The sequence below is a fragment of the Vulpes lagopus genome, chromosome X (assembly GCF_018345385.1).
Source record: "Vulpes lagopus strain Blue_001 chromosome X, ASM1834538v1, whole genome shotgun sequence".
Classification (NCBI taxonomy): Eukaryota; Metazoa; Chordata; class Mammalia; order Carnivora; family Canidae; genus Vulpes; species Vulpes lagopus.
The window spans coordinates 11,875,930-11,891,585 of NC_054848.1; the positions used below are offsets into that span (position 1 = coordinate 11,875,930).

At 38.4% G+C, this 15,656-nt stretch overlaps 1 protein-coding gene across 1 annotated transcript in view; it reads right to left on the reverse strand.

Moving 5' to 3' along the window:
• Positions 1-733: 733 nt before the first annotated feature.
• Positions 734-15,656, reverse strand: part of CLTRN (collectrin, amino acid transport regulator) — a 36,767-nt gene continuing 21,844 nt past the window's right edge. Inside the window, exons 5-6 of the mRNA XM_041741845.1 lie at positions 11,659-11,853; positions 734-1,550 (exon numbers count right to left, since the gene is read on the reverse strand). Of these exons, the coding sequence (XP_041597779.1) occupies positions 1,394-1,550; positions 11,659-11,853 (352 nt within the window). The 3' untranslated portion in view covers positions 734-1,393. The remainder of the gene's footprint in view (positions 1,551-11,658; positions 11,854-15,656) is intronic.

A 15,656-nucleotide genomic window follows, 5' to 3' on the forward strand; every position in this document is an offset into this window, starting at 1 on the left:
AGGACCTCAGCTTTTGGCTAGTTGTTGGTCAGAGGCTGTTTTCAGTGCTGAAAGGCTGGCAACAATTCCTAGAGGTCACTCACATTTTCTCTCATGTAGGCCTTCCCAATATGGCCACTTACTTAATCAAGCCAGCAAGGAGAGTCTCTAGAACAAATCTGCTAGCAAGACAGACTCAGACATAATATAAATTAATTGCAGGAGTAACATCTCCTCATCTTTGCTGTATTCCATGCAGAAGCAAGTCACAGGTCCCACCCTCACTCAAGGAGAGGAGTTACATGAAGGCATGAACACCAGGAGATTGCAGACATCTTACAGTCTATTTGCCACACTTGCCCTCCTCACTTCTTAACAGGTGTATCTCTTGAGAGCACTCCCCAATAAACCTTCTGCCTGCAACTACCCATCTTGGAGTCTGTATCTGGGGAGCAACACTGGGGCAGGAAAGGGAGTTAGAAACTGTTGCTGTAACATCAACTATGGATGATAAAAGTAGGAGAATGAGCAGTGAATTTTCTTTCTAGTCATAAATGTGTAATAATTTATTAGAATTTAGAATAGTCATGACCTATTAAAGTAAAATGAAGTCTACAAACTATAAGATGTCTTCAAGCAAGGATGCACACAACAAAAATAATTCATTTCTAGGGCTGTAGAACAGATTACACATAACTAATAAAAATTAGGCTTACTGATTGCCACAGTATGAAAATAAATCTCAAACACACAATTAAAAAGAGATGATTAGCACTTTATTAAATTCACATAGATTGTACTTTTACAAATTACAGAAATAGTCAACCAATAGGACTGCCTTATTAGAGAATGGTAGAGAATAAGTATTGGTATGACAACAGGATCAAATTCCACCTTGTGTATCGACACTCCCATTTTCATCCATCTCATTTACAATCATTTTTTATTCTTGCTTAGTCAGTCACATAATGATATAAAAATATTCTAAGTGGATCCATTTTCAAAGACTTCTACACCATATTATGGGTATTCTCCACTGGAAAAATATTTCTCCTTAGGTTTTCAAAGTGTGAAAAAATATATATATATGCAGTAGCCTGATCCTATTTCTAAAAATGCTTAACATTAATGCACTTTTAAACTAAACCAACAACTAAAGACACCACATGACTGACTACACTTATACACTGTGTTGTCAGAGAAATATTTTAGAATATTTTGAGTAGTCAACAGTTTATGATTCCAATGGTCTTCATGGGTATAACTGATTGCCTTTTACCTTCATGCATATGCAAAATTTCTTACAAAAGAAGAGGTGAAACAAAATAGATGATCTGCCCTTGATAATTTATAATGCTCAGCAGTTGCACAGAAACAAGTGTTGGGTTTCTTGGGGAAGTTAAACAGCAGCCCTTCAGAGAGGGGTGAGCCGCTCATCCTCTGTCATGAAGGCGTCATTAATGTGCCCTCCCTTCGTGTCCAGAGGATCGCAGGGGATGCCATTCTCAATTGTGATCGTGTTTTCACACTTATCTTCAGTATCATCTGCTTCAGATGGTTCTTTGCTCTTCCTAAATGCACATAAAAAGAATGATTGGGATCTAGGAAAAGAAAGCCTGGTCTTCTGTACAAACATGGAGAGCAGGAGAAAGAAGAGGAAACTTAAAATGATGAAGTAATTGATGACATTACATATTTTCAAATAAATTGCAACGATCATAAAAAGCTAATGAGGTGGAAAGTTGCTACCAAGATAAGTCTGCATGGATGACATATATACATACTGGTCAGAACAAGTGGTTTTATTTGGAATACTAAAATAAATATATATGAATACATATATGAGTGAATATATACATTTATACGAATGAATGTGTATATATACATATATACACATATACATTCACATCCAAATTGCATGAAGGAATGTGAAGGAAATGTATGGTAAGTTAGCAAGTTAAAAAATTTAGCTCTAGGAGAACAACTTAACAAAAATTGAATTTTAAAAAAAGTACTAAATTCCTCTCACAGGATTTGACAAGTAGTTTGCAAATGTTGAGTGAAAATAAAACTTAAATGAGATATCAAAAAGCAAACTTACATCCCTTTGTAGAAAAGAAGTAACCATTAAAAACTGCAGATATTGGGATGCCTGGGTGGTTCAGTGGTTGAGCGTCTGCCTTAGGCTCGGGTCATGATCCTGGGGTCCTGGGATGGAGTCCCACATTGGGCTCCCTGTGGGGAGACTGCTTCTCCCTCTGCCTATGTCTCTGACTCTATGTCTCCCATGAATAAATAAAATCTTTTAAAAATATTTTTAAAAATAAAAACTGCAGGTATCACTGCTTAGTTCCACTCACTGTAAAATAGTTGCTTTCATTTAAGTTGGGTTTTTGGAACTCAAAACGCATTTTACTAATTACATTACAACTCACAGCTAAAATTCTGGGCCATTCCCTCCGCAAAAAAAAAAAAAAAAAAAAAAAAACCGGGATCCCTGGGTGGCGCAGCGGTTTGGCGCCTGCCTTTGGCCCGGGGCGTGATCCTGGAGACCCAGGATCGAATCCCACATCAGGCTCTCGGTGCATGGAGCCTGCTTCTCCCTCCGCCTGTGTCTCTGCGCCTCTCTCTCTCTCTCTGTGACTATCATAAATAAAAAAAAAATTAAAAAAAAAACCTCTATGTGATAGTATAAATCTTTGAGTTTCTCATTCTCAGACCCTTTACAGATTCTGCTAGCCTTACCCTTAATATTTCCTTGGAGTGTGGAACACCGTAACCTTGAATTCAAAGGGTCTTCCTGTCTTTTGTGAAAGACCAAGACACTGAGCCAATTATGCTTGATAACAAGAGATTAATTTGGGGGCATCATGCAAGCATGATTTTGGGCTCCCAGACTTGTCAGAGATTGCTTTGTCCCAGTAATCTGTGGAAACTTCAAAGAAGCAGACCTGAATGGATCACACTGCTGGAATGGTAGGCATTGCTGTGGTGACCAGGATGGACTCCCACCACTATGGAAGTCCCTTAGAATCTTGGTAAGTCTCTGGTGAGTGAGGAGGTGGTGAAGATGCCCAGTGATGACTAAGGTAGAGTTCCCTATTAGTCCTGCATGAGAGTCCATTTTAATGCTTTAAAGAATATGGTGGAGGAAGGGAGAGAAAAAAAAAGAGCTCTTATTTACAAAGGAATGACAACTATTATAGAAAGAGTAACAGAAATAGAAAATCACCACTACAATAATAATTGATTCTGATGAGGCTCAGCAATGGATACTCAACCATTAAGTAAGAGATGATCAGGGAACAGGGTATTTACATGGTCTCAGTCTACTACCCTCACAAGCAATGTACTGATTATAGAGATATTTGTATTTTGTCAAGGAAGAAATCTAGTGAACATCACCAACAATGAGACAAATTGACAAGTGCCTCCAGGTGTGATATACTGATATTTTATTTATTTATTTATAAAATTCTGTGTTCTGTGTTCCTACCCCACCTCATCACCAGTTTCTTTTTTATTTGAATCTCTGGGGAGGAAGTAATCAGACAAGTTTCAAATTTAAAAAAATTTTTCGGGTGGCCAATGCACCTATGCAAATTTTAAAATATTTTATAGAACAGCTGATCTGGACTCAGTACAGAGTAGGCATTCAAGTGATGTACTTAGAATTGGATGAACAGACACATGGATAGTTGGCTAGACAGACAGACGGATGGATGGATGGATCAATAAACGTAGATCAATGGCTGGTTGGCTGGATGATAAATTAACAGATGGATGGATGGACTAATGCTATAGGCAAAGTTACTCAGACAGTAGTCCAAGATAGATCTTTTTTTAAGATTTTATTTATTTATTTATGAGAAGCACACACACACACACAGAGAGAGAGAGAGAGAGAGAGAGAGAGAGGCAGAGACACAGGCAGAGGGAGAAGCAGGCTCCATGCAGGGAGCCTGACATGGGACTCGATCCCGGGGCTCCAGGATCACGCCCTGGGCTGAAGGCGGCACTAAACTGCTGAGCCACCCAGGCTGCCCCAAGGTAGATCTTGAATGGGATTCACCACAGAAAGAGAAAGAAAGAAAGAAAAAGTGAGAAAGAAGAAAGGAAAAGCGAAGGAAGAATATATACACACAATATTTCTTGTATCCCTTATGTTGTTGCTTTTCCAAATGAATGGAGGAAAATATTTTTTTTCCTACCTTAAAAATTAGGAGTTAATATAGATTTTGCCAGGCTTTGCTGATGGTAATTAGATAATTCTAAATAGCTTAGGTTCATAAAGAAAGGTAAAGTATCATTCCAATACTGTAGATTCCACTGTCATCATTTGAAAGTATTTTGCCATCATATATGCCACTGTTGAATGTTACAATTTATCACTACAGGCCTAATGCTGGATTAGAAGTTGGGGGTCCTAGTCCTAGAGACCTAGGAAATGATAAGCTGTTATGTTTTTCAATCCTCAGGGTGAAGACACTGTACTGGCCATTCTAAGTTTCAGCCATCAGCAATTAGGGCAGCTTGGGGTGAGCACAGAATTTCATGTGATGAGAAGGGTCTTATAGCCAGGTAAAACCACCTACCAGAAGACTAGAATACTGTAGACAGGAGTATTGTTACTTTCCACGTCCTCTAGAAGGCAAAAGCAAGTGACATTCTATAACCATCATTCATATCACTTCCATTCATAATACCCAACATTTATTGAATAACTGTTTTGAGTGACTACTATGTATTCAAACAGACACAGTCCTTGTCCTAAAGTGAAAAGAAAGGACTTAATAAAAGGGGAAACTCTGGGGACACCTGGGTGGCTCAGTGGTTGAGCGTCTACCTTTGGCTCAGGATATGATCCTGGAGACCCGGGATCAAGTCCCACGTCGGGTTCCCTGCATGGAGACTGCTTCTCCCTCTGCCTCTTTGTGTCTCTCATGAGTAAATAAATGAAATTTTTTTAAAAAGGGGAAAACTCCAAATTTCACTCATCTTCCTCCCACTGTTTATGGACTATAAAAAAGAGGAGTGATGTTTCAGTAGGGATGAAGCCCCAGGAAAAATGTATATTTATGAATTACCATCAAAAAATGTCTAATTCATGCAATTCCCTAAAACCCACTCCTCATTGGGTTTGGAGTGAATAGGATTTTAAATAGTCAAATCTTACTCTAAAATTTGTGTCTATAAGTATGAAATTCATATTACAGAAATCTTAGTGGATGGAGCATTGGTGGCAATGCAATGGTAGTCTTAGAAATAATGGTTGCCAGTGTCTATTTACCAGTTTTCTCAGTTAAGGAAGTGTTTTTATCAAGTTAGATGAAAAAGCACAGAGAACTGGACACATGCAGATCACTGCAAGGAATCTTGCCTCCCTCTCCGAACCATAAAGAAGAACTAATCATTAGGTATCACAAAGGAATGGGGAAGAACTAAAAAGAAAGATGCAAACAGATGAGGACAAGTTTGTCTTCTTTAGAAGGATTTCTCAACCAAAAAGATTCTGAGCAAAATGGCTGTGGATATGTATCTAATGGAGCCGTGCCAGTGGCAAATTAGGTACATATTGTGCTTTTGTGACCTTAGATCCAGTTGTTCAGAGTCTTGGCATTGCCGGGCTTCACAAACTGCAATGTCAGTAACGTGCTGGCTGGACATGATAAGCAGCTCAAAGGTTATCTAACAGTAACACAGCCCTTTGTCACATTTCATAGTATGTACTGTAATAAACTGATTCACTGCCTCTGCATTGCTCTTACTAACAATAATAAAACTTAACTATGTTTCTGGATCATTCTGATTTGATATTCTGCTAAAAACATGAATTCTTTTTCCTGAAAAAAAAAATTGAGTGTTAATGACTTCTGCTGTTCTTGCAACATCAGGTGGTTCTGGAAGATTTTTTTTTCGTAAAGTAACGAAAATACCTGAAACTAGCTCTTAAAAGCCTGAAGAGTAGATATTTCTCATAAATCCAGAAAGAACAGGGGCAAAACAGGAGACAAAAAAAAATACTGGGTGACTCTCGGAGCTAAGGAATATTGAGGAACAGGGTTTGCTCAAGATAAAGCAGTGGTGGCTAAAGTACAAAGAATATTTCTGTCTCCCTTCAAATAAGATAAGGCTGAAGAGCCAAAGACCAAGAATAGCCAGGAAAACAAAAACGGATGGATAAACATGATTTTAAACCAGAACAGAATTAATTATTGGGGATTTAGGACTATCCTCATAATCAGTATAGATGATTCCTGGGGAAAGTATCAGTGCTACTGGAATGATTTCAGTGGGTGTTGTAGTCCAGTGAGATTGACTGGCTCTGGGATCCAGTTTCTCTGGTTTTAAATACGGTTACTACTAACTTTCTAACCATGTGACTATAGGCAAGTCGCTTTATGTCTGCCCTTTGGTAGTGATAATAATAATAATTAGTATCTATTACATGACAGAAACCTAAGTGCTTTGTATACATCATCTCATTTAATTCCTATTGCAATATTATAAAGATTTTATTATTATTCCTGTTTTTCAAATGAAGGAGCTCAAGCTCAAATATGTAGAGCAGCTTGTCTTGAGAATGGAATAAGATTGGTGAAACCAGTAGACCGAGAACTCTAATCTCCCCAAGCTTCACTCAAAACACACATTGGATTCCTACTGAGTATGTACATTTAAGAACAGCAAATGAAAACAATGATCAGCTCTAACATTTCTGATTTTATTTTCACATCCATTATTTATTTTTTAAAACTACATCTCATTCATTTTTTAAACTAAAACTCCCAAATGTTAATTTAATTATATATATTTTTCAATTTAATTCCAATTAATTAAACATATATTATTAGTTTCAGAGGGAGAGGTCAGTGATTCATCATTTTTATATAATATCCAGTGCTTATCACATCAAGTACCCTCCTTAATGCCCATAACCCAGTTACCCCATCCTCCCTCCCCCTCCCCTCCAGTGACCCTCAGTTTGTTTCCTAGAGTTAAAAGTCTCACGATTTGTCTCCCTCTCTAACTTCATCTTGTTTTATTTTTTCCTCTTTTCCCCTCTGATCTTGTTTTGTTTCTTAAATTCCACATATAAGTGAGATCATATGATAACTTTATTTCCCTGACTGACTTATTTCACTTAGCATAATGCCCTCTAGTTCCATCCACATCATTGCAAATGACAAGATTTCTTTTTTGATAGCTGAGTAATATTCCATTGTATATATATCCCACATTTTCTTTATCAATTCCTCTGTTGATGGACATCTGGGCTCTTTCCATAGTTTGGCTATTGTGGGCATTGCTGCTATAAACATTGGGGTACAGGTGCCCCTTCAGATCACTACATTTATATCTTTGGGGTAAATGCCTAATAGTGTAATTTACACATCTATTTTTAAGACTACTGATTTAATTAAGACTTTATAAGAATGTGAGGTTTCAGTATGTGAAAATGTTGGCTGAGCCCCATCCTCTCATTTGAAAAGCAATATTCGTAGAAATCTAAATGTATTTCTGTTTACTACTGACCTCATGGGAATAGAAATATAACCAGAAATAAACCAAGGGAATTTACTAATGATTCTGCTCAACTGTGAGCATTAGCTAGGAATCTATGTCCTGAGTCTTTCACCTGGCTTTGTTACCAAGTATAAAACTATAATCTCCATATAGGCAGGGACCATCCATGTTATCTATGTATGTAACTTCCATGATAAATACTAGAGCTCCCATTACAGAATGAATTGTCAATAAAGGAATAAGATATTTTTTTACCACTTTGGGCCTTGACTTCTGGAGAAATGAATTTAGATCACTGTTAAGTTCTTTTCCTAAGACCCTAACGTTATTATAGTCTATTTATGTACAGGATTCATAAATCAATTCTATGATGTACATGCAAGTCTGAAATCATGCTGTGTCTGCGACTCTCCTTTTATACAACAGTGCCAAGTTATATAGAATTAGCACTTTCAACTGCTTTTTGATGGTGTTGCGAGTAACTTAGATTAATAGAGCACTGTCCAGTGTATAAGGCACTTCTGTGTATTCTCTAACTTCGTCTTCTCATCATAACTACTTAAGAAAATATTATTGTCCTCATTTTCCATATGTGACCTGCTCAAGATCACTCAGCTAATAAGCAGCAGGGTCTGAGATCAGAACCCAAAACCAAAAATATCAATCCAGGGCTTTTTGTACAAAAACACACATCACATCAACTGCATCATCATTGTCATTGCCACATCACCACTACCATCACAACTACTGTCAACATTATTACTATCATCATAAAGCTGACCAGAGAACTGAAACATCTACTTGTGGGCTGGCACTAGACACGGATCTAGTACAGACATCATTGTGGAATATATGCAGTTCATCTTGGGTACCTGCCCACCTACCGAGTCACCTAATTGTTTCCCAAAAGTAAAAAAAAAAAAAATCATTTTCCAACTTTTTTTCCTTCAACAAGTCTCTCATTTCCATAAACTGCTATTCTCAACTAGATGTAATAGAAAAGCAACTCCCTCAAATTATTTCACGAGGAGGTAGCATTTGTAATGGTGTACTGAAGCTGTCTGGTACAGGCTTGTAAGAGGTGGTTGTTAAATATTCAGAAATTTCTACTTGATAGGAAATCAACAAATGCTACAAATTGGGATTTTTTTTTATAAAGCTGGTTAATCAGTTCACCACTATTATGGTAAACAGTAACCCCAATATGATCATTTGGTGTGATCAGGTGTTTGTTAACTAATAAAGTCCCAAACAATGAGCCATTGAACTGGAAAAAAGTTTTTTTGGAAAAACTTTTTACAGTATCATGGCAATGTCTGGATGAAAACAAGATCCCTTTTCAGTAATACTTAGTCACAGAAATGGGTTAAGCTGATCTTGGATAATAATACTGTTTATTTAGTGCATGCTATATCCTAGGTACTTCATACACATTTATTTCATCCAATCCTCGTGGAAGTCTTATGAGATATTATCTTCTTACTACAGATGGAGAAACAGTCCCATGCAATTTGGATGACTTGACCAAGGTCATTTGGCTAAAGGGTACAGCTGGTGTTTGAGTTCACTTAGTTTGGCTTCCAATGACTGCATACTTTACAGCCAGCAGCTATGAGTAATCAATGTAATGCTGTTATTGACACAGGTAAAAGAATTTTTAAAGCTTTATTTGAGAAATCTCCTCAACAGTAAGTTTAAATACACGTATATGTCTTAGATGACAGTGGCACTCTTCTCCACAGAAGCAAAATGGCAATGGAGGTGACCCTGCAGTCTCTCCTGGCCTTCTAAATTTCAGATTTTATATCATGAGAATGATGTTTGTTAATATCCAATGTATGGGTTGAATTGCTAAGCAAATCTTCATCTTCCTCAGGACTAAAGGCATTGGGGGCAACTCCTCCTTTTTCCATGATTAGAAAGGGCTTTCATCACAATTTCCAGGGTTCTCCCCACTTCAGACTGTATCCTCTCCACACCTTCAAAGCAGTACTTTGCCCAAGAGAAGCCCACCAAAGATTGTATCAAATTTAAAACACAACAAATCAATTTATCTTCAGAAGGTTGTCATAACTGTCCTGACTCTATTTGCCAATTAGTGATGCTCTCCAGGTTGACGCAAGAGATTTGTCTATCTGTTTTCCTAGTCTGAACACAAAATGAATTTGCGAAGGCAAGGCTGTGACAACAGCCTCACTTCTCCCAGGCAACAGATTATGATGCTACGCACCCAATTATTATATTACTGCAGAATCTGCTCAGCAGGAAAGAGATAGCACAAACTGGAAGACTAGCAAATGGCAGGATAATAAAATAACAGTAACAGCTAACACTTATTGAGCACTCGCTGTAGACCAGGCACCACTCTAAGCACATCACTGCATTAACTCTTTTTATCCCACCAAGTTCGTTATTTCCAGTATACCTTGCTGTCGCTCTAGCAAAGTCATCTCTGCACAGGCAACAAAGAAAGATTTAACCAACTCGATGCTAGTACCACAAACATATCCTCCTGAGCTTGTGTTCCCTGACTCATTCCCTGTGCTTCCTGAGTTAATGCATTGCATTCAAGAGCAGAATGTAGGATACAAATACTTTGAACCTAAGCAGTATGTCCATTCTTCTAAATCGTACACTATACTGTGCTAGTGAGAAAACTGGGAACCAAGGAGATGCAGTGAATTCACAGAGGTTATGATCATTACAAATCATAGAATCACAGTATTCTAGGAGTAATATGGAACTCAAAAATATTAACCATAAGTATTCAAATATTGCAAGGGAACCTTTCTTAATATTTGAAAAAAAAACTCAAAACAAAACAAATTAACAACTTGTACCAAGGCTCTTTGCATTGCATGACATGCCAACATAAAGAAAACCAAGCAAGTACAATTTGATTTTTAATCTTTGAATTTAAGTTAGGGACTAGATGCAAATCTCATTTATTTCAGAGCATTTCACTTACCATTTGTGAAAAAAAATCTACAAAGGCCAACATTTAAAATGACTCCCTTCTGCTAGTAACTACAGTGAGACATATGGAAAGTGGTAAGCCTCCAGAGAAACATTTAGTTGAAACCACACTTGGCCAAACTCATCCCACATGTCTGTGTGGGCACTGACCTTTTTGAAAACCAATGCATGTCCCTGTAATTCCATTTATCAGAACTCCTCTTCCTTGGTATCATATGAGACGTTTTCAGCAGAATCAAATTGTCTAGTGAAGAGTAAGGACTCTCTCCACTTCCCTTCTTGATCAGAGATACTTGTAAACAAAATTATTCCCTTCTTTCACCATGCTGAGAAACCCTATCCTCCTCTCCTCCTGTCCCACCCCTTTAGTAATTTTCCCACCAGTCTGAAATTCTCTCTTGAAGTAATCTCAATAATTTAGATGGCAAAGTTTGTAGGTGCCCCAGAATCCAGGTAAATGAACACAGAGAGTAGGAATCCCTAAATCGGAAGCTCCCAAACCAAGTGAATTAGAATAACCTGGAATAATTATTAAAATGCATCCCCTTCACAGATTATAATTTAGAAAGTCTGCAGTAGGGCAAAGGAACCTACATTTTAAACAAGTGTTCCAGGTGATTCTGATGCAAGGTGTTGATTCAGAGTTCACTTCGAGGAACATGGTTCCATATAATACCACAGTCACGAGAGGGACAAGTAATTGTTGAAAGGAGGAAAGTATAGAAGGCCAAGAGTATCTGGGACAAGATGGCGGCTGCAGGGCACTGGGCCAAGAAAAGGCAAGCCAAGCTGGGGGTGCATGGAAAGAACTGTGGAACTGCTATCATTTGGAGGTAGAGGACTATGAAAGATTAACTCTGCTTACCTAAAAACTTCGCTTAGCTTTGTATATCCAACTTAAAAAAGCATGATACAGATATTAAAATCAATTCTTGATATGAAATATTCATATGGTGTAGAATAAAGAAAATGATAGTAACGGAAGGAGTCATAGTAAGAGACACTGTACTCTAAAAGGTCTCTAAAAGAGCCTAAGTGATAATTTTGAAAATCACCAATATTTTCAAAGTTTCAAATTTAAGGCATTATCTTCAGCTTTGGGAACATCCTCACATTTTTCCAAGTCATGAGGAAATAGGAAAATCCTCTGTAAATTACTCTATTTAAGTATCTTACCTTCTACGTTGCCGGATTCCTGATAAAATCAATAACACAACTGCCACTATGACGATGCAAAATATCACACCGAATATAATAATCCAGATGGGCACAGGTGGGTCAGTGGGTGGTGCAAGAGTGGTAGGAATTTTTAAAAATTCCAGAGTCTGGTCATTCAAAAAGAAGGCATTGTTGATCCGGTTCCTATTCATTCTATGATATAATGATCATTAAAAACAAACGAGAGAGAGAGAGAAAAAAAATTAGAAACAGAAGGTATAAACCTATCTCTCCAGGACTATAATTATCTCTAGAAACAGAGCATCCCTGTAGCAAGAGACCTCAGGTTGACAAGACAGTTTAACAGGAGCAATCATGCTGTGGTACTCTTTTCATGGATGTTCTGGATGCTACAGAAAGGCTCCCCTACTACCCTCCATAGTTGTGAATGTCCTAGAAGTAACCAGAAATCCTGAGCATCAAGCTCTGCTCACCATGTTTTATTTCCAGAAAGGTAGCATTTAGATTAAGATGACAACCCTATTTAAGGTGGGCTTACAGGGACACCTGAGTGGCTCAGTTAGTTGAGATTCTGCCTTCAACTCCAGTCATGATCCCAGAGTTCTGGGATCAAGCCCTGCATGGGGCTCCCTGCTCAGCAGGGAGCCTGTTTCTCCCTCCCCCTCTGCTGCTCCCCCTGCATATGCTCTCACTCTCTCTGTCTCTGTCAAGTAAGTAAATAAAATCTTAGAAAAAAATAAAGTGGCTTACATACATACCAACACCCGGAAGAGGTACAATTACATGTAAAAAAGTGGGTGATGGGGGTGGTTGGGTCGCTTAGTTGGTTAAGCATCTGCCTTCAGTTCAGGTCATGATCCTGGGGCCCTGGGATTGAGCCCTGCATTGGGCTCCCTGCTCAGTGAGGAGCCTGCTTCTCCCTCCCCCTCTGCCTGCTGCTTCTGCTTGTTCTCTCTCTATCACTCTCTCTCTCCTAAATAAAATCTTTTTAAAAAAAAAAAAAAGTGGGGGATCCCTGGGTGGCGCAGCGGTTTGGCGCCTGCCTTTGGCCCAGGGCGCGATCCTGGAGACCCGGGATCGAATCCCACATCAGGCTCCCGGTGCATGGAGCCTGCTTCTCCCTCCGCCTGTGTCTCTGCCTCTCTCTCTCTCTCTGTGACTATCATAAATAAATAAAAAATTAAAAAAAATAAAATAAAAAAAAGTGGGTGATAAATATAAGATGAAAAAGAAAAGAAAACCAGGAATAAAAAAGAAAACATCAAGTGAAGAGCAGCTGCAAATTCGTCTATTTGATTTTTTTCGTTAATTTAACAAACATTTGCTGAAAACTTACCAAGTACCAGACATAGTGCTAAGTGCTGAAGATCCAGAGTGAAATGAAAATACCAAAGCACTTATAGTCTAGAAGGATGCACATGGCCATAATGGGAGAAGGTCTAAGGCCAAGTACATCATAGTGAGAAGTCAGGGCTGCTTTCCTGAGAAAGCAACTTTTGAGCTGTGTTTTGAGGGACACCTGGGTATTCTTTAGACCAAAGTGTGTAGTGAGCACAGGAATGGAGATGTGATATAGTAGATTTGTTCAGGAAACTGCAAGTTTCAGATGACTAAAGTAACTGGTGCTTAAGGAGTCCAAAAATCTAGAAAAATATCAAGGTAAATGAGTGACTCTTCCTGGAGGAAGTCTGCATTTTTGGTGGTGGCAGCAGTTAAGGAGGGGTTGATAGCCAAGACTTATTTGACTGAAACTAAGTAAGTGAATTTCTAACTGGAATTTGCAAACTAAATGAGATTTCTTAGAGATATTGTATGGCCTTTACTGAATTCACACTAAACAAGCTGACTTCATCTACCTCTAGAATAGCAATGGGAAATACATATATAATATTAGCTTCATATGTGACTTCAAATTCTCTAGGAGGTACATTTTAAGAAAAGTAAAAAGAAACACGTGAAATTATTTTTTAAGTAGGCTCCACACCCAACATGGGGCTTGAACTCATGACCCTGAGATCAAGAATCATATAGTCTACTGACCAAGCCAGTCAGGCATCCTGAAACTATTTTAATAATTGTTTTTGCCCAGTATATCCAGGAAAATATAATTTCAATCTGTAATCAATATTGAGTTGGTCCACATTTAATTTTGTACTCAATCTTTGAAATCTGATGTGTGCTTTACACTTAAGCTGTATCTAATCTTGGACTAGCTACATTTTAAGTGTTCAATAGCCATATATGGCAGGTAACTACATCCTGTAGTGTGCAGGTCTTGAACCTGACAGTAATGGCTTGAGAATCTCTGCAGACCAGCACCAGGCTATCAGGAAAAACCTCTTTTAGCAAATAAAAATCTAAGTTGAGGCATGATTATTCACAAATGTGAAAAAGAATCCCAGCCAGATACTCTATAACAGGGTATAATTTCAATGCAATTTTTTATCATTATATCCTCTAGTTCCATCTACATCATTGCATAGGGCAAGATTTCATTCTTTTTGATGGCTAAGTAATATTCCATTATATATATATATATTTTTTTTCATACACACACACATCACATCTTCTTTATCCATTCATCTGTTGATGGACATCTGGGCTCTTTCCATAGTTTGGCTATTGTCAAACTATGGAATGTTTCCTTTTTCCATAACTTATCATTGATAATCTGGGAACACAACCCTCTCCACAAAATAATGAACCCCACCCCACTACTAAGGTATAACTCAGAGTAATATGAGAAGTTGCTCTGTATTCTCATTCTATCCACCTGGTTAGTGAACATTTTGCTGTTCTTTTGCCTCTCAGGCTGATTAGAAGTCCTAGATCAGTACAGAATAAATCTTCAACCACCACTTAAATCCCTAATAGGTGTCAATCACCATGGATATCTTCCAGCTAAGATTGGCCTGATAAGGCCAGGCCCTCACAATAGAGCTAAAAAAGACATCTGAGAACTAGTGGGTCATTCCCTCACGTAATCCCATAGGTGTGGACACTCTGGGGGAGAGGAAAAACACCACTGGATGTGATGGCAGCATGCCTAGGTTCAAATCCTCACTTTTCATTTTTCTAGCGTGGTGGCCTCAGCAAATCAATTAGTCTCCCTGAGTCTCAATTCCCTTGTTTATAAACCAGGGATAATAACAATTACTCAAAAGTGATTGGTGTTGACATTAAATGCCACAGATGTGCAGGAACATGCTTTATGAAGCAGAAAGTGCTATGCAAATATTAAGTGGAACTAGCATTATTTTGCCCAACTCCACAGATTCTTCAGTTTTGAAATTCCTACTACCTGCCCTCTAGTCACCATTCCTTTGCTTTTCATGCTATCCTTCTTTCTTGGTATTGTTCCCTCTATTTTCAGACAGTCCTGATGAAACCTATCCCTGACATAAGTTCTCATTCCCTTGGCCATCCTCACCTGCTAAGTAGCTTCTCCTGCTAGGACCTTTGACAGAGACATTTTGTTGCAAATATATTTTTTTTATTTTTATTTATTTATGATAGTCAGAGAGAGAGAGAGAGAGAGAGAGAGAGAGAGAGAGGCAGAGACACAGGTAGAGGGAGAAGCAGGCTCCATGCACCAGGAGCCCGACGTGGGATTCGATCCCAGGTCTCCAGGATCGTGCCCTGGGCCAAAGGCAAGCGCCAAACTGCTGCACCACCCAGGGATCCCCGTTGCAAACATATTCACCTGCACCCTCTCCACCTTCACCCCAAACACTCTTCTCTCTCACCTTAATAGAAGCCTGCTTTAACTGCAGTGCCTTCATTTCCTTGTAGCCCTCTCAGATCATGAGGAGGGCTTGAATAAAATTCCTTTTCATGTGAAATACAGTGTTCCTAATTCTTATTCCCTACGTAGTGTGTCTTAACATTTTTAGTGGCAAAAGTACAGGAAAAATTTAGTTCAAACCTTCTTGTTAAAGCAGATGAAATCATTCCCCACTAGTATACATTCTCAAAGCCTTTACTTCAGCAAGGGA